General features: G+C 38.6%; 1 protein-coding gene across 2 annotated transcripts in view; it reads left to right on the forward strand.

Annotated features, from left to right (window-relative positions):
• LOC105061442 (probable UDP-N-acetylglucosamine--peptide N-acetylglucosaminyltransferase SPINDLY) overlaps positions 1–19,021 on the forward strand; it is a 39,319-nt gene that overhangs the window by 8,876 nt on the left and 11,422 nt on the right. For both annotated transcript variants that reach the window (XM_010945484.4, XM_010945485.4), the window contains exons 6-9: positions 10,725–10,853; positions 11,109–11,228; positions 11,345–11,413; positions 11,496–11,577. In XM_010945484.4, the coding sequence (XP_010943786.1) occupies positions 10,725–10,853; positions 11,109–11,228; positions 11,345–11,413; positions 11,496–11,577 (400 nt within the window). The remainder of the gene's footprint in view (positions 1–10,724; positions 10,854–11,108; positions 11,229–11,344; positions 11,414–11,495; positions 11,578–19,021) is intronic.

Consider the following 19,021-nt stretch of genomic DNA (forward strand, 5'->3'; position numbering starts at 1 on the left):
AAAAACACAAACCTATCTACTTCATGATGGTCTTGCTTGACTCATAACAAACATCCAGCTCTTGCTTGGTTCTTATATATGGGCCAAACGGTCTTAATAACTGTTTGGGTGCCTGTTTTGTTGCCAGTGCCATTTGTGGGAGAGGTAGGAATATATAGAGCTATCAAGGATGCCTTTTAGAATATTGAAATTTCTAATACCAAATCCCCTAGTCCTTAATCTTAATCCCCCCCCCCCCCCATCTCTTTCCCTCCTCCGCTTCCATTTCTCCCCCTACCCCACCTCTCTCTCACTTCCTCTTCCTCTTTCCGAACCACACTCACTCTACCTAGTGCACTTTTCCTCCTAACGCATATCCATCTCCCTCCCTCCCATATCTTTTTAGTCTCATTCTTAGCCTTTGGCTGGTAGTTCCCTTTGCCCCACCCTTCCATCCCTCCCACTTCATCTTCATGGGTTTTTCCATTTATTTGCTTTATGAATTAGGAGATATCAAAATAGCAATAAAGAGGGTGGCAATTTTTGACCTGACCTGTTTACCTGACCTGATAAGATCAGAACCCAACTTGCCTAACCCAACCCATTGGGGTTTGCAGGATGGTATGGGTTATTTGATGCCAACCTGCCAGTGGGCAGTTAGATTTGGGTCAGGTCTCCTCTAGGTTAGGGGATATGTATACACATATAAGCGGTGGATTTGTGGGGTGATTGTGAGCAATTAGATCCATGATTTATATTGTTGTTTCATTTACTTTGTTATATCATGTGATTTAATCCAAAAAATATAAAAAATAGTCTATTCATATTTCATACAATATGAAGCCCAAAATCAGATGGGCTTGTGCCAAGTAAAATGGTTAGCAGTTGGCTGCGAGTCAGTGGGTTGGCTACTGGTCAGTTTGGGTTAGGCATACTTGTTGGGAGGTTGGGTCAGGTTTGGCTCAAGCCTTATCGGCCTTAGTATATGTTAGAAAATAGAGGATGGAGAAAGAGAAGAGGGAGAAGGAATTCTGGAGAATTGGACACTCCAATGTGGTGGTGTTCTATGATATTTATACTAATTGTAGAGATTAATACATAGGCAATTTAGCCATAAATCCCTTCACAAATCACTTATTAGGATTTTCCATACACAAAGATTCCTAATTAAATTAGGATCCCTTAACAATAGAATTCCTAATACAAGGATTCCTAATTAGACTAGGATTCCCTAATAATAGAATTCCTAATAGTTAGAAAACTTTTCATACACAAGGATTCCTAGTTAGACTAGGATTCCTTAACACTCCCCTTTAAGCTGAAGCATAAATACTATAAGTTCCCAGCTTGTTACAAATATATTTAACCCGAGAGCCACCTAAAGACTTAGTAAACAAATCAGCAAGCTAATCTTCAGATTTCACATGAGAGATCTTGATAACATTCTATAATAGCTTTTTCCTGACAAAATGACAATTAACTTCAATATGCTTGGTCTGCTCATAAAACATTGGATTGGAAGCAATGTGAATTGCTGCTTGATTATCATAAATTAACTTCATAGGCTTTGAATGTGAGAACTCAAGCTGCTCTAAAAGGTGCTTTAACGAAATCAACTCACGAGTGGTATAGGTCATTGCTCTGTACTCAGATTCTGCACTAGACTTTGCTACTGTGGTTTGCTTGTTGCTTTTCCAAGTCACCATATTTCCTCTTAAAAAGACACAATTGCTAGTAATGGATCTTCTATCATATGGAGACCTAGCCCAATCAGCATTTGTATATCCTTTAACCTGGGTATGCCCATTATTCTGATAGAGCAACCCTTTTCCTTGTGCACCTTTGAGGTATCTCAAAATTCTCATCACGGCATCCTAGTGACTCGTTCGTGGAGAATCTATGAATTGGCTGACTACATTTGTCAAGATTTTCAGTTCCGATACCGGTGGCCGTTTCGATCGGCCGGTGGCATATTCCAATACGGTTTCATACCGGATTGGACTGGTGCGAACCGACAAAGAGATGAATTGGGGAGGAGAAAAAGAGAGAAAGAGAGGAAGAAAAAGAGAGAGGGGGTCCGCTAGAGAGGTCGTCGAAGGGTCTCCGGCTGGCCATCGTGGTCGTCGGGCAGCGTAAATGCCACCTGCGGCTCTGTGGCATGAAAAAAGGACGATCACCCCTATTTCATAGGCTTTTTTAGGAAAGCCTGATAACAGTGAAGCCGGCAAACCGTGAAGCCGGCAATGGATTTGCCGGCTTCACTATTTTTGAGCTTTTTTTGAAAAAAATTAAAATAGTTAAGCCGACAAATCAAGTGTCGACTTCATTATTTTTAAACTTTTTAAAAAAAAATTCTAAAAAAAGTGAAGTTGGCAAATCAAGTGCCGGCTTCACTGTTTGTCTTTCTTTTTAAAAAATGTGAACCGGAGCAGTCGTCCCTGTTCTGCGGCCGCGACTTCGCCCGCGCCGCTTTCGCTGTTCGGTGGCCACGGCGGTCATCCGGAGACCTCCGATAGTCCCTCCATTGTACAGTCCTTTTGTCTCCGGTGGTCTCCCCTTTGTCTCTCTTTTCGCTTGTTGCGGCAGTCCTATCGGGCAAACCGAGCTTCCACAAGCGTCCGACCCTCATAGAGGGCCACCACCGGCCTTTGACGATCTCTTCCTCTCCTTTCTCTTTCTTTATTTTTCTCTTTCTTCTCCGAAGCTGGCGTGTGCCGTTTTTGCCGTTGGAACCATCCCGATTCTCCGTCGGTCTGGTTTGGCACGTTCGGCACGCCTCGAACTGTCCGGTTTGGGACGGTTCTGAAAACCATGACACTTGTATCCAAAGAGATGTCCGATCGAGTCATTGTTAGATAGTTTAATTTTCCAACCAATTTTTTGTATTGACCATAATCATCTAATAACTCTCTTTGATCTGTAAGAAGCTTACTATTAGTCTCCATAGGATTGTTAACAGGTTTAGAGCTCAACATCTCAGGCTCAACAAGTCTAGGGCATATTTTCTTTGAGAGAGAAAGATTCCAGAGCGAGAATGGGCAATTTCAACGCCCAAGAAGTATTTTAGTGGACCCAAGTCCTTAGTTTGAAACTTGGACCGTAGAAAGCCCTTCAGGTTTTGTATTCCCTTGTTGTCATCACCAGTAATGACAATGTCATCAATATATACAATTAATAAAATTCTTCCAGTACTAGAATGCCAGTAGAAAACATAATGATCAACTCCACACCTTTTAAGTCCAAAAGTCCAAACTCTGTAACCACATCACTGAAACGCCCAAACCAGGCCTTTGGAGATTGCTTGAGACCATACAAGAACTTCTTTAATCTGCAAACTAATCCTAACTCTCCCTGAGCAACAAACCTAGGAGGTTGCTTCATATACACCTCCTGAAGATCATCATGAAGAAAAGCATTCTTGATATCTAATTGGTGTAAAGGCCAATGAAACATAGCAACAAGAGAAATAAAAACTCGGACAGAGGTAATCTTAGCAATGGGAGAGAAAGTCTCAGAATAGTCCTGACCATATACCTATGTATATTTCTTTGCCACTAATCGAGCTTTCAGCCTATCAATAGAACCATCAGGATGCATTTTCACCATATAAACCCATCGACACCCAACAACAGACTTATCTGTAGGCAACTGTATAAGCTCCCAAGTATCATTTTCCTGCAAAGCATGCATCTCTTCCTCCTTAGCGTTTCTCCAACCAGGATGAGAAAGGGCTTCTGAAACAGACTTAGGAAAAGACACAGTAGGCAAAGAAGAAACGAGTGCAGAATAGGAAGGGGATAAATGGGAATAGGAAATAAACTGAGAGATAAGATGCATAGTACAGTTTCTTTTATCTTTTCGATGAGCAATAGGTAGATACAAGTCACAGAGAGTAGAGGAACTAGGTGTGAGATTTGAAGATTGCAGAGAGGTAATTGATGGAGCATCTGAATCAGAGGGTTGATGAACCACTTGACGGGACCTAAGAGTGTAAACCTACAAGTCAGGACGAGACAAACTACTCATAAGAACTTAGAGGCAAGGGAGTTAGATGAAATAATATGACTAGGTGATGGTAAACACAATTTCAAATCTGAAGGGTTATGTTTTTCTGTATAATATAGAGTTGACTAAAAGAATGTGACATTAGCACTAACAAAGAAATGATTCGAAGAGGGATAATAACATCGATACCCTTTATGAGTGCGAGAATAACTAAGAAAAATACATTTGAATGACCTGGGATCCAATTTATCACGACTCAGATTATGGTTATGAACAAAGGTTGTACAATCAAAAATTCGAAAAGGCAAAAAGACAAGGGATTGGGGAGGAAAGAGAATATTATAAGGTATTTTGCCATTGAGAACAGAGGATGGCATACAATTGATAAGGTGGCAAGCGGTAAGAACTGCATCACTCCAAAATGGTTTAGAAACGTTCATTTGAAGCATCAATGTACGGGCAATTTTCATTATGTGTTTATTTTTTTTTTCGGCCACACCATTTTGTTGTGGTATACTGGTACATGAAGATTCATGGATCATTCAAGATTCTCGCATGAATGTGTTGTATTCATCAAAAAAATTCTCTTGTGCATTATCACTTCGAAGAATATTAACAGAAGTATTAAATTGAGTATGAATTTAGCACAAAAATCATGAAATATGGAAAATAACTCAGAACATTCCTTCATTAGATAAATCCTAGTCATTCGAGAATGGTCATTAACAAAGGTTACAAAATAACGAAATTCTAACTTGGAAGTAACACGATTGGAACCTAGACGTCTAAATGCACTAACAAAAAAGGATGATTGACACATTTTTCTATTCTGGGAGCATAAGAAAGACGATGATGCTTTCCAAGTTGACATGACTGACATTTTAAAGTAGATAAATGACTCAAGTATAGAATTAACTGTTTCAACTTCTGCAAGAAAGGGTGACCCAAACGGCAATGAATTTCAAAAGGAGTTGCTATGGTTGAACAGGCAACACTGGATGGTAGCGGTTGAAAGTAATAAAGCCCCCCTTGATTCATGTCCTCTACCAATCATCTTCCTTGTCTTCAAATCTTGAATAACAATAGAGTTAGGAAGAAAGAGAACTGAGTAATTTAAATATTTGGTTAATTTACTAACGGACATCAAGTTGAATGGAGAATTAGGATATATAAAGCGGATGATAAGGAAAAGGAGTGACTAGGACTAACTGTGCCAATCCCACTCACAGCTGCAGTGGATCCATTAATGAGAGCAATATGATGAGAGTTATTTATGGAATGGATGGAAGTAAAAAGACTAGATGTACCTGTGATATGATCCGTGGTTGCAGAGTCTATGAACCAAGGACTGGGAGCAGAGGATTGAAAAGTAAAGCAAGCAGTGGATTTACCTAACTGAGCAAAGGAAGCAGTTGGTTCTGATGCTAGAGGAATAGATGCATGCTGAGCATTCTGATATTGAAAAAACTTAGCATAATCTTCTCGAGATACTGTCACCATTTCTTGAGCATCAAAAACTTAAACTGAGTTAGTAGCAGTAGCCGCAGAGGAGTCAGCTGCTGCCATGTTTGCCACTTTTGGTCTCAGTTGAGGATTCAACTTGTAACACTGATCCCTCATATGACTGCGTCTACCACAGTAAATACACTTGAGGGTTCTCTTTCCTTCTTTTCCACCTTTATTCCCCTTAAAATCAACTGTAGAAATAAGAACTAATCGATCAGAGACTGGGTCACTGGCCACATTTTTTGTGGAAGATGCACGTAGAACTCTTGAATAGGCCTCGGCAAAGGATGGAAGTTCAGATCCTCCCAATATTTGTGCCTTTACAGGTTCAAACTCTGATGGCAAGCTTGCTAAAAATTTGAGGACTACCATTTGTTCTCTTTGCTTTTGCATCTTCTGGATATCTGCTGAAATGGGCTGAATCACATTCAACTCTTCATAGATTCGCTTCAACTCAGTAAAGTATACAGTGATTGTCTTATCCCCTTTCTGTAGTTGAAAATACTCCATTGACAAATCATACATCCAGGTCAAATCACTAGCATATAATAATTTAACATAATCTCAAATTTTCTTACAAGTGTCTAAATGTTTACACATATCAGCAACAATTCGGTTCCATTGAATTCCGTAAAAGAGACACCAGTTGAGCATCTTCCTGAATCCACATATCAAGTTTAGTTTGATCAATGGGAGGATGTTCGGTTAAGTGTTTGTGTTTACCTTGGCCGGTTAGATGAACCTTAACTTCCTTTGACCACTGAAGATAATTCTGACCATTCAACTTTTGAGTTGTGATTTGATGCAGTAGCATGGTCGAAATCACCGACTTATTGTCTGTAGGATCTCCCATGGATGATAAGTTCTAGGTAAAAGAATAGAGGTTTCGCACACTGATTTGGGTCTCTGAATACAAGCAAAAAATCAGATCCTAGCAACACCTCTAGAAGCTTGGTTGTTAAATCAGATCCCAGCAACATCTCTAGAGTCTTGGTGTCGTGGATGAATTGTAGATGGGAAAAAACAAACACTCCCTGATGGACACCTCCTAATGGTAGGAGCATCAGCGGCTTAACAGAGTTTTTGTTAGGGTTTGAAAAACCACTCTGATATCATGTTAGAAATAGAGGATAGACAAAGAGAAGGGGGAGAAAGAATTCTGGAGAATTGGACACTCCAATGTGGTGGTGTCCTATGATATTTATACTAATTGTAGAGATTAATACATAGGCAATTTAGCCATAAATCCCTCCACAAATCACTCATTAGGATTTTCCATACATAAGGATTCCTAATTAAATTAGGATCCCTTAACAATAGAATTCCTAATTCAAGGATTCCTAATTAGACCAGGATTCCTTAATAATAGAATTCCTAATAATTAAAAAACTTTCCATATACAAGGATTCCTAATTAGATTAGGATTCCTTAACAGTATACAATCTCAACCCAATCTAATCCACAGATTGCCACCATTGGGTGACAGTCATGAATGAGAAGCAAGGCCATGGCTCCTTCCAAAGTTTGAAATCTTGTGGGACGGGGGTGTTCCGATTTCTTCATGGAATAGGATGTCTTATTGTCCTACCTCATCCCATGATAGTCCCTATATACCCTCCATCTCTCTTCCCTTCCATCCTTTCCTTTCTTCCATTTTTTCTTTTTATAAATTCTTTCCTTTCTTCCTTATTTCCTCTCTTTTTTCCTTACCTTCCTTCCTTTCCTTTTTCTTCTTTCTTTTTCTTATCCCTTTGCTTTTTTCTTTCTTTCATTTTTTTTCTTCATTGTCATTCCTTTCTTCCTTTCATTCTCTTACTTCTCTCTTTTTTTCTTTCTTTCCTTTTTCTCTTTTCTTTTACTTTTCTTTTTCTTCATCTTTCCTTCATTTCTTTCTTTCCTTCCTTTCTTCTTCTTTCTTCACATGGATGGGTTTTGAGATCCCGACACCATCCTAGTCCTGTTTTCTCATAGAAATGGGATGGGACGGCCAGGTTGCTCCTTATCTAGTTGCGACTTAACCTTAGTTCTTTCACCAACCCAACTAATATAGGTTGTCAACCCTAACCCCATCATCGCATTGTAAGAATTAGGTTCATGTTGATTTGAATATATAGAGGGTGAGCCTTGGCATAATGGTAAGGTTGCTTCATTATGACCTCATGGGTTCAAAACATAGAAATAGCCTCTTGGCTTGTGGATGTAAGACTATGTACATCCAACCTTCCACAAACGTTGAAATGGCAGGAGCCTCATGCACTAAGATGCCTTTTTTTATTTTAATTTATTTGTGTTAGAAATTTGACCTAGCAGTGGTACGATGCAGTCTGGTTGGGTAAGTTCATGAGGGGAATGTTGAGCTCTACATTTAACACTCCTTATTTTCTTTTGGCAACGAATATGCTGGTGGTAAGATCAGTAAGTCATAATCTATTGGTGGGCTTTTCTTTTCACCTAGAGATGGACATGCCAGAAAGCTGGAGACAAATTTCATGGCTAGGGGTAGATGTGTGGGTATACCATTGGCGTTGGATTAGTTGGAAATAGGATCATGAACGGATGATGGTGAGTGTAGCATGGGTCCAGGCAGGGTTCGTCGAACCACCCTGAATTGGGAGGTTGGGGCATGTCAAACCATATCGGCAGCTAACTGGTGTGATTCGGGTATTCAGCTTGAAACACTGGTGAAGACGGAGCTAGGGAGAAGGAAAGAGAGGAAAAGAGAGAGAAAGGAGGTAAGGAAAGGTAAGGGCAAGCGGTGGCCCGTCGAGACCGCCAGAGGGCCGTCGAGGCCTCCAGGGTTCCTGGTTCTCTACGAGATATGAGAAGAGAGAGATACAGAGAGAGGGGAAGGGAGAGGAGGGAGCGGAAGGCAGTGAGGAGGCCGTCGGACGGCCCAAAATTATCCTGTAGCTATCGTGGGTTTGATATAGGGGTTCGTCCCTGTTTCGTCATATTTTTTAGAAATCCATTGCTAGCTTCACTATGTATCGTGTTTTTTTTAAAAAATACGACAAAACAGAGATGAACCTGTTTTGAACCTGCAGCGGCCACGACGACCACCTAGCGGCCACGACAGCCACCCGACAGCCCTCTCTTCTCGCTTTTTTTCTTGTCAAGGATTGCGGAGCCTGAAAGGCCTCGGCGGCCCTCTGGCGGCCTTCATGGCCCTCCGATGGCCACTGCCGGTGTCTTCGCCAACCTTTTTCTTTCCCTCTCTTCCCTTTCTCTTTCTCTCTCTTTTCCTCCCTGGTTCATCTTTTATTTTCGTGTTGATTTAAGCACTGTACAGGGGTGTACCGATTTGTACCATCAGTCAGCCGGCATGGGATCTGATTCCGAGTCAGTGATCCTTGGATACAGGTGCTATGATCTTCGAGGAATTTTGGTACCGTCACACCATCTGTTCAAAAGAAGATAAGAGTATGATGGGGTGTAATCAAAACTATGATTGAAATAATCTACTATTATTGCTGCTCCCAAGGGTAGATTTAAAGTTTTATTGGTAAATTATGAGTGAGGAAGAGTAAAGATAAAATAAAGGTAATTAAAGATAAATTGAATTCATTGATGTGTCAAAAGGTCCTTTTGAGAATACAATCCACTTGTTTATACTAAAAGACAAATAGTAAGTAACTGGCCACTCTTCACATTAAAAAAAAGTAACTGTTTGCTCTAAAGCTAGCAACCTACATGCAGGCTCCACTTTCTTGATCGTTCTAATAATTGGTGCCAACTGTCCTGATTACTCGTATCCATCCTAACGGCCATATCTAGCATCGTCTGTTAGACCGATCAGCCTTGATTGTGTTACTAGTTTTCCTTTGGCCTGCTCCATTGTAGTTTATCTGGAGTATCTTTTCCTTTCGGCCTAATAACCTCTTCTTTTCGACTTGACCAGCTTATCTATGATGCCTATCACTCTAGCCTTGGTACCCAATGGAACCTTCAGCATAAGCCTTATTGCACCCATCATGTTCTAACCTCTCCACGTGGCTGAACGAGCACGTCTCTCAAGTGCCACTTTGAGTGAAGATGTGGGGTAAAGATGGCAACCCATGTTTGGCCTCCACTTTCTTGACAGGTTTGGTAATTGGTGCCAACTATCCTCCATTATTCACGTGTATCCTAAAGGCCATATCTGGTATCTTTTGTTAGACTGATAACCGTACTTGATCAACCTTGATCTTGTTACTAGTTTTCCTTCGGCCTGTTCCATTGTAGTTTATTTGGGCTATCTTTTCCTTTCGGCCTTTGCCATAACCTCTTCTTGTCAACTCGGCCAGCTTTTTTGTGATGCCTGTCACTCTGACCTTAGTACCCATCGGCACCTTCGGCAGAAGCCTTATTGCACCCATCATGTTCTAATCTCACCAGGTGGCTGAATGAGCACGTGTCTCTCAAGTGCCACTTTAGCGAGGATGTGGTATAAACACAATCTTTCCCTGTGAAGGTTAAGGATTGATCAACCTTTTGCATCTTCATCAAGCTCTCATTTGGTATTCTATAATCTACATTGCCAAATTAAGTGCTTGATTTTCCTAAATGCATCCCAAGGCCTATGCATCTAATGTTATTGTGGTTGGAGCACTTTTCACTTGGGAGTGAGCACCTTGGTTATGAGATACTTGTGATGTTAATTGGTTAGTTCAATGTTTGTTGCTTGTCCTTATAATAGTTAGTTTTTACATTCTTATGGTATTGTAGAAGAAGATTATCTTTTGTCTACATAACTAAAAGTCAATTTTTGTGACTCTTGTAAGAGTATCTTCGGCTTGTAACTGGTGACCATGGTTGACATGTTTATTCGTTTCATACATGTAAAGTGTTATGATAACCTAGAAGTGTTATTCTTGATCATTCTATTACCAAGACTGGTATAACCATCTCATGCTACTCAGTGTACTGTCATCCTTTCATCAAAAGACATGTAGGCTCTAGTTTTCCTGTTATCGTCCCTCTTAGGCTAACCACTTCCTCAACCCTCCACCATTCCTCCCCCCTCTTTTCTTTTTAATAATAGTGGAGTGTGGTCTTGCCATGCATGTATGATAAGTTATCATATTGAATTTGTTCAGGTGATACATTATAGTCGTACTAGATATTCGGTGCTTTCTTCTTCTCTTCTATTGCAAAGTGAATTTCTTTGTGAAATTTTATAATAAAAGAAAGAAGGTACAATCTTTTTTTTTTTTTAATTTAGCACATGTAACTACAATGCTGGAGTATGTCTTCAGGTAAAACTGGATGGTGATATCAACCAAGGTGTGGCATACTACAAGAAAGCGTTATATTACAATTGGCGCTATGCTGATGCGATGTATAATCTTGGTGTTGCATATGGCGAAATGCTGAAATTTGACATGGTCAGTCAAAGAGAAACCATATTAACTTGTCTCTCTCCATGTGTATGTTTGTCATCTAATTATTCTGACAAGGGCATTCGATTTAGTGGGCACCTACGCGTTATATAGTTCTACTGTTTTCCTAATTTGTAATTCCAGATTTGTTGTTCTATTCTTGATTATATTTGCAGGATTAGTGTTTTTAATCTTGAGTTCTGTTGAATTCTTTAAACTATTTTCATGCGTTGCTAAAGTGTTGAAAATCTGTCTATGAAGGCAATCGTATTTTATGAACTGGCATTACATTTTAATCCACATTGTGCGGAGGCATGCAACAATTTAGGAGTAATTTACAAGGATAGAGATAATCTCGACAAAGCTGTGGATTGTTATCAGGTGAATTTAATCACATTTAATTATGCAAGTCAATTACTTTGATGTATTCTCTATGTAGTGCTGTTTGTAATCATTTTTATTGGATTTGACATTTTTACTATTTGTTATTTGTGTAGATGGCTTTATCAATTAGACCTAACTTCTCACAGTCGCTAAACAACCTTGGAGTTGTTTATACTGTTCAGGTTTTATTCCAAACTTACATCCTATGCGCACAATTGAGACTATTGTTTTCTTTGGAGATATTTAATCTATCTATAATTATAGGGTAAAATGGATGCTGCAGCAAGCATGATTGAGAAAGCCATTGTAGCCAACCCCACGTATGCAGAAGCATATAATAACTTAGGTAGTTGGTGAATTCCACTCCTTTGTTTTTCTTCTTTCTTTAATTCTTGATATGCCACTTCTTATTTGTACAATTGGTATAATATCTATAAACAAACTAATGTTTGGTTAATAGAGATTTGATCATTTGATGGTAATAATGATGCTGTAAGATTTTAATCAATACGGAATAAATTGAAAAAAATAACTAGTTTAATTTTAAAAAATAAGAGTAGAATTTGGAGCATATTCTCTCAATGTGTTTAAGAATCAAGACTTTACTTTTGGCAAGCATGTTGAACTTTATGGCTTGATTGGAAATTGCTGGTCCTTACTTTGATTATGATTTCATTTATTTATTAATTAATCAATTTCTTATAAAGAAAAAGTCAACAATATGATATTTAAAGATACATTGATAAATGAATTGTGGTATGAATGGATAGTATAATAACTTCTGGTGCTTTGCTACTATTTCTGCTAGATGGGTTCCATTATTCACCTATTAATTTTCATTAATTGTGTATAGAAGTTATTGCTAGATTTGTAATCACCTTAAGTTCTCTTGCAGATTGATTTCAAGATAAATAATTGTTCCATTCCTTGATTTCATATCCAATAATTATTCCTCCTTAGCCTTCGACTTTCAAGTATTTTTATTGATTGTTGATTTAATGTATGGTTGGCTAAAGTGCTGTAGTCCTTCTATTGCCATCTGATTCTAGCACACAATTACATATTAGATGATGTGTTTTGAAGTTTTGTAAGTTTCAAGAGAATGCAGTTCTTGATTGAAGTAAAAACTAATCAAGAAAAGACAAGGCACTATTTACCGTCATGTCAAATTTCAATTCAGAAGGTTGGAGCTAAGTGTTTTATGTTGCAGAAGCTAAGTCATCAGATTTCATGTAATAGGAGGAAGCAACTTCTTCTGTCAGAACTTTTTTTCTTGGTTTTTTAGAAAATTGAGTGGGAAGATTTCTCCATTGCTGTTTCAGCAGCTTTATTTATTTGCTTGAAACAAATGTTCCATGCAAGGTTGGCGGAACCGGTACCGATGGCCGGATCGGCCGACCGGCGGTACGGTATGGCATGCCTCTGTTCCGTTCCGAACCGAGGCGAATCGACGAAGAAAAATACGGACGAACCGGGGAAGAAAAAGAGAGAGAGAAATAGAGAGAGAAAGGGAGGGAGGAAGAAAAAGAGGGAGGAAAATCCGTCGGAGGGGCCGTCGGAGGGCAGCCGTGGCCGTCGGGCGGCGAAAAGCGCTCCCGCGGCTCCGCATGGGGAACAGGGGCGATCCGTCCCTGTTTCTCGGGGCTTTTTTTTAAAAAATCCTTTTCAAAGTGAAGTCGGCAAAACCCATGCCGGCTTCACTTTGAAAAGGCTTTTTTAAAAAAAAGCCCCGAGAAACAGGGGCGGATCGCCCCTGTTCCCCGCGCAGAGCTGCGGGAGCGCGTTCCGCTGCCCGACGGCCACGGCTGCCCTCCGGCGGCCCTCTGACGGATTCTCCTCCTTTTTTTTTCTTTCTCCCTCTCTCTCTATTTCTCTTTTTCTTCTCCGACATCGGCATGTGCCGTTTTGCATGTCGGAACCACCGGGACGGTTCGGCACGCCCCGTCCGGGCGGTTCAACCCGGTACGGCAATCCTTGGTTCCATGACATCTTAGTTTGAACTAAGATTTTAAATCCCGTGTGATGGGGGCATCCTGGTTTTTGTCCGGAATGGGATGCTCTGCATCCCGCCTTATCCCGGTGGCTGGCTTGATTAGGCATCCCGATATACACTTGGGACGCCTATATATATATATATATATATATTATTTTTTTTGAATTTATCTTGAAGTTTTACTGATTTATTTTTTGTTTAAATATATTTAAACTTTAAAAGTAATATATTTATGATAGATCGATTTTATTTAATATTAACGCTCGGATGCATTATGATCTTTTAGATTATTGAAGATCGTTTCTTAATTATGAAGCAAAGATCTCTCATAATTGATGCATCTACAAGTGAAAAAGCTGAAATCCATAAAACTTGAGCTTAGTCACTTGTATATGGAAATATAAATATACTAATAATTTCAGTGTTACGCAAAATAGATTCATCGGTTTAAGATAAACATATCAAATTTACTACTAATTTCAGGTGAAATGCTTATGATGCTCATAAACATCTGGATCCTGTTCGTAATCGGGGCCTTAAATATGATGATAGTTTTGATACTGAGCCCATCCTTGTTGTTCATCTTGTATTTGATATTGTTTATGATAACCCTCTTGATAGTATATTGGATAAGAGACTGCCCATCCTTGGTTAGGAAAATGAGAGATAATGCCATACTAAGGTCTGAAAATGTATGCATATAAAGGTAGATATTGTATATGAGAATACGCCTCAAGATATGATCGTTGGGAGTATACATCTGAATCATTCGTAGAAAGAGAAGGGCTATGATATACATTTTGGCTATTTGATGTTCTAACGGATCCTGTTCTGGTTGATGATGATGATCTAATTTGCTCAGACTCTAATCTACTTCTCAAAGCATCTTGCTCCATCCACGTCATAAACTCTGAATATGTCTGACGTCGATGTTCCTCAGTTATTCTCCACTTTTCATGAAACGATTCAAAATATCTATAGTCTGTGTGCCATGTCCTGCGACAATTCTTTTCCTCCTATAGGCTAGCAACTCATCGTCCTGATATCTAGATCTGGGTTTCGCTCCATAGTTCTGATCCTGTGTAGCATGGGTGAAATATGCTTCTTCAATAAAAGAACTGATTCTATATGCTTCACCATCCCCTCCATCCTGACCATTATGATCATTAGATCTATCATCACTCTTGCTATTATTATCATCATCACTATTATCACGAGTTGATCTAGGCAATCCAGAATCTAAGGGCTCGGATGTCTCACTATCACCATCTCGAACCTGCACATCATCATTTGCTTCCAATGCTTCAATTGTTGTCTTTTCTTTTGGTTTGGACTTTCTATATCTCTTCTCAACAACTCTCTAGCTCTCTCTCGAGCTTTGATTGATCTTTACTTGTTGACTTATCCTACTTCTACTACTGATCTTAATGTCCTGGTTATTTTTGAAGATCCTTGTTTGATGTCTTGATCTAAATATTCTGTGATCAAATTGTTGATCAGAATTCTCAGAGTGCCTGCTACTTGCTCCACCATCATCTCTACCAATATCTAGCATTTCATTTTGAATGGGAGATAAATGAGAGGTCATCCATTGGTCCACATCGTGTATCCCTGCCTCATGTGTTATTGTTTTGCGTGGTCGGGGGGAGGGATCTCTTGGCTCATCCAACACTGGTGGGTCCCGTGTTTTTTGGTTTGCAATCAAGCTCAACATAGGATCCTTCTCATCATAGACAAAGTCCTTGAATGGGTTATTTTGTCTGGGCTCTTTTCTCTTATTGACATACTTGAGCTTCAATCTCATATTATAGTAGATAAAAATCAGATCTCTTAATCTTTGTGAGGTTAGACGATTTCTGATTTTTGTATGGATTAGGACAAATGTACTCCAATTGCGCTCGCATTCACTTGATGAGACAGTTTATGATAGAATTTGAATGGCAGTCTTTCTTAGATATGGTGCGAATGTGCCCTAGTGGACCCACTACTCTCCTACATTAAAATAATATATATATATATATACAAATATTTAAGTCTTTAACTACACATAGATGTAAAGAGAATAAAAAATAGTCTCATATTTATACCTAGTAACATTTTAGATATGGATCGATGTACTCCTTGTTCTCTAAAGCTCTCTTTTCTCTCTTGAAAAATTTTTTTCTATCCAATCAATATAGACTTCTCAATGAAGGTCATTTAATTTCAATAAATTAATATAATTCAAAAATATACCAACAATCCTATTAAAATAGGCATCTACTTTTTTATTACCTCACTTATAGCTTCTACAGGCAAATCCAAATCACTTTCTAACCTATACACCGCATTTCTTGGGGCTATCAGAAGCTCCTCATCCAAGGCAATATTATGGTCATACTTAGGTAGTAGGCTGTACAAAAAATAAGAACAATATTGATTAAGAGCAAAGATATTCATAGCTTATTCGATAAAGGATAAGTAAGAGTTGAGATTCAAATAAATTTTACCTGCCAAGTGCAATTCCTTCTCTATTTGAGTATCTCATCTGTCCTCAATGATATGCAAATATGGTACTGTTTTCTTCTGTTCCATTGTAGCTATATTCTCTTCTTTATAGGCAGACATCTTGGGGTATATATAGCCCATTTGAGGGAACTTCTCAGTATCTACTATCCGTAGCACTACATACAAGGGCTCTACTGTCTTAACCACCTTAGAGTACCTATTCCAAAAATTATTACTCAATATAATACCCTCAACACGTCGTCCATTATTGGTCTTTGCATATTTGGAAGCCCTCCATTTATCAGAAGTCATCATAGCCTTCAAACTAGGCTTGTTATCAAGAAGGCTCTTTAATGCTATGTAATTAGTGGCAAATCTTGTCAAATTCAGCCTAAGCAGCTCTTCTTATACATATTTTCTTATAAGAGCAACTATCCAGGTGTAATTGTATATGTATTTCGATACTGCTTGTCACTGTCTACTGCGGATTTTACCTTAGATAGCTAGCTGATATCTTTCATCATTAGATCTATACAATGTACTGCACAAGGGGTCCAATATAGATGTTGCTTTTCCAGCATTAGATCCTTTCCTGTTTTCATATAGTTTGCTCCATTGTCTGTGACCATTTCGACGATCTACTCTTCGCTAATCTCATTAACTATGTCCCTCATCAAACCCAAAATATAATTAGAGTTATGTATTTTATCTAAGTCATGTATTTTGTTCGAACCTCTATGGGTACTTTTGGACATTTCTTGACATTATTGAAGCCACCCACCAAGTGTTGCTTTAATCGAATGACTCTACCTCCTCTATTTTTCAATCTACAATAATTATATTCCCATTGATGTTGATCCTTTCCCATTTTTCTAAAATGCCATCCAATATCCGGGTTTTTCTGTTGCTTGCTGTTAGGCTCCATCTAGTTAAAAAAAAAATGAGTACCTGAAAATTGGATTTAAGTTGCCTATGCTATATTTGTATTTTTTTTCAAATTTATTATAATTTTTTAATAATTTTTTGTTAACTCTGGTTAAATAAAAGTTTAAAATTTATTATAATTTTAAAAAATTACTTGGATATTTATATTATTTATAGGCATTATTTTCATTAATTTTTTTTAATATTTATCATATAGCACAATCAAAATCTATTTTTATTATTTTGTATAATCACTAAAATTCATGAAAAATAACTAGAAATTGGATTTAAGTTGTATATGGTATATCCAGTTATCTATCCTTTTTCATGTTTAGTGTTTTTTTGTATCATTTTTAAATATTTTTATAGTCAATAAAATTTATTTTAAATATTTTATATTATCATTAAAATTTCTAATAAGTAACTAGAAACTAGATTTAAGTTGTGTATGTTGTATATAAGTGTGTTGTAATAGTAAATATAAAAATATTGACACTGAATGCATGTTGAAAATGTTATAAAGATTGTGGCATACAAGCTTTCCAGTTTAAATATTTATCAATCAGCATTGAGTGGGTTCAAATACTCTATACCAAACATAGCTATGGCTGAAGGTGGCCTGTCCAAAGACTCCAATTTTAAACAATGAAAAAATAGGGCGAAAGACCAGCAAGTCCAAAGAGTCGGCCTCTGCCACGTGGATTCATTGATTGGTGCATGCACTGAAGAGTGATGTGAGGAACAATGAGAAAAAGATTGACAAGTCCAAGGGGTTGGCCTTCAAGGCATAGATTCTTTTTCAAATTTTTTGAGGGTAAATAGGGAAGTGAAATATTGAATCTAATTTTTCTGAAAAAGAAATATGTACAAAGAATGTACAAGAAGTGATTATAGTGAATTGCTGATCAATTCGGATGGCTGTAGGGTGGTGAAAGGAAGCTTATAAGCTTTTCATGACTCTCCTTTACCTTTTGGTTACTTAAATTTCCACATTGATGGAAACAAAGTATGTGGTGTCCTGTGAAGAACCGCAATAAAGGAGGACTATTTTGCTTAGAAAGATTCTAGCATTTCTTTCCGACCCTATATGCACCAGCACATTGAAACCATAGGCGGATTCCAGGCTCTTGGAATGGAAGATTTGGCCCTTGCAAATGGGTATTCGATAAAAGATTACGTGATAGTATCTACATGTGCACCACACGAGGTACAGATTTAAAATAAAATTTTGTGAAAATGGTCCTGTTTCACTAATCATCCTCAATTACTATAGGTTGTAGCCCCCATTAACATGCAGCATATGTAAACCCAGCATACATAACATAATGAAACTCAATAAGACTTAATAAAATCAATATGTTTAACTTTGGTGATCCAAAAACTTCAAAGTAGCAGATTAGAAGAGCACTTGATTTATTAAAAAAGCGTAAAATATCCTTAATCTCAAAACCATTATTTATATTCATCTACATATTCTTAATTGGGCAGGGGAATATCATTGAGTCCCAATGGTTTCACTGGGAATGGTGGTTAGAGACTGGAGTCTTGATTTGAGCAATCCTCTGAGTCTTCTTCCTTCGTCCTACTTCTAAGGTAAGGCACTGAGGGTGAATATTGTTTGTCTGATTTAAAGAGCAACCCCGGTCTAAGCAGCTCCTGATCATGCATGGATGGATGGATTAATATTTTAATTATGTCGAGTGTCGGACTGTCAGCCATGCGAGAGTCCTATCGTAGTTTTTTTTAAAACTCTTCTTTATACATCAGCCATGTGAATTCGTTCGACAAAATGAGTCATGCGAATTCTTTTAGCTGTATAGGCATGAATCGAGTCAAAAACTCAAAATATGGGTACTATGTACATTGATGTGTTGCTGGTGCAGAAGTGATTCTTTATTTTTGGTAATTTACAATTAAGTGTGACAATGTGGGCGCAAAGACCAAATCAAGTCATGGAGGGGAGATCGGAGGCCTATGGGTGCGGCTTCCGTATTGCATGCACTTGGTGTACTTGGACCGTATCAAATCCCATGGTCGATAACGCACGACCCCTGCCCTTGTATGTCATCAATTCCCGATTGTGCACTATCCACCGTGCATATGCTTGGCACGAGATCGCCATCGAATGGATGGTGTCGGGGAGAAAACTCCATATCAGAGCTCGAATGCCCCGAGCGAGATTCCTCTTTCCTTTCCCTCCGATCCTCTCTCCTCTCTCCTCCCTCTCAATTGGCTTGGCTCCTCATCGGAAAATCCAATGGCGTCCTTCTTCTCTCCTCTCTCCTCCCTTCCCCTTCCCGAGTTGCCTCCCTCCTGGCGTAGCCTGCTCTCAGAAAATCGGAATTGAAGGGAGAAGATCGTGCTCCCTTTGGCAACGATGCCGGCA

This window comes from Elaeis guineensis, chromosome 8 (genome assembly GCF_000442705.2).
Source record: "Elaeis guineensis isolate ETL-2024a chromosome 8, EG11, whole genome shotgun sequence".
NCBI lineage: Eukaryota > Viridiplantae > Streptophyta > Magnoliopsida > Arecales > Arecaceae > Elaeis > Elaeis guineensis.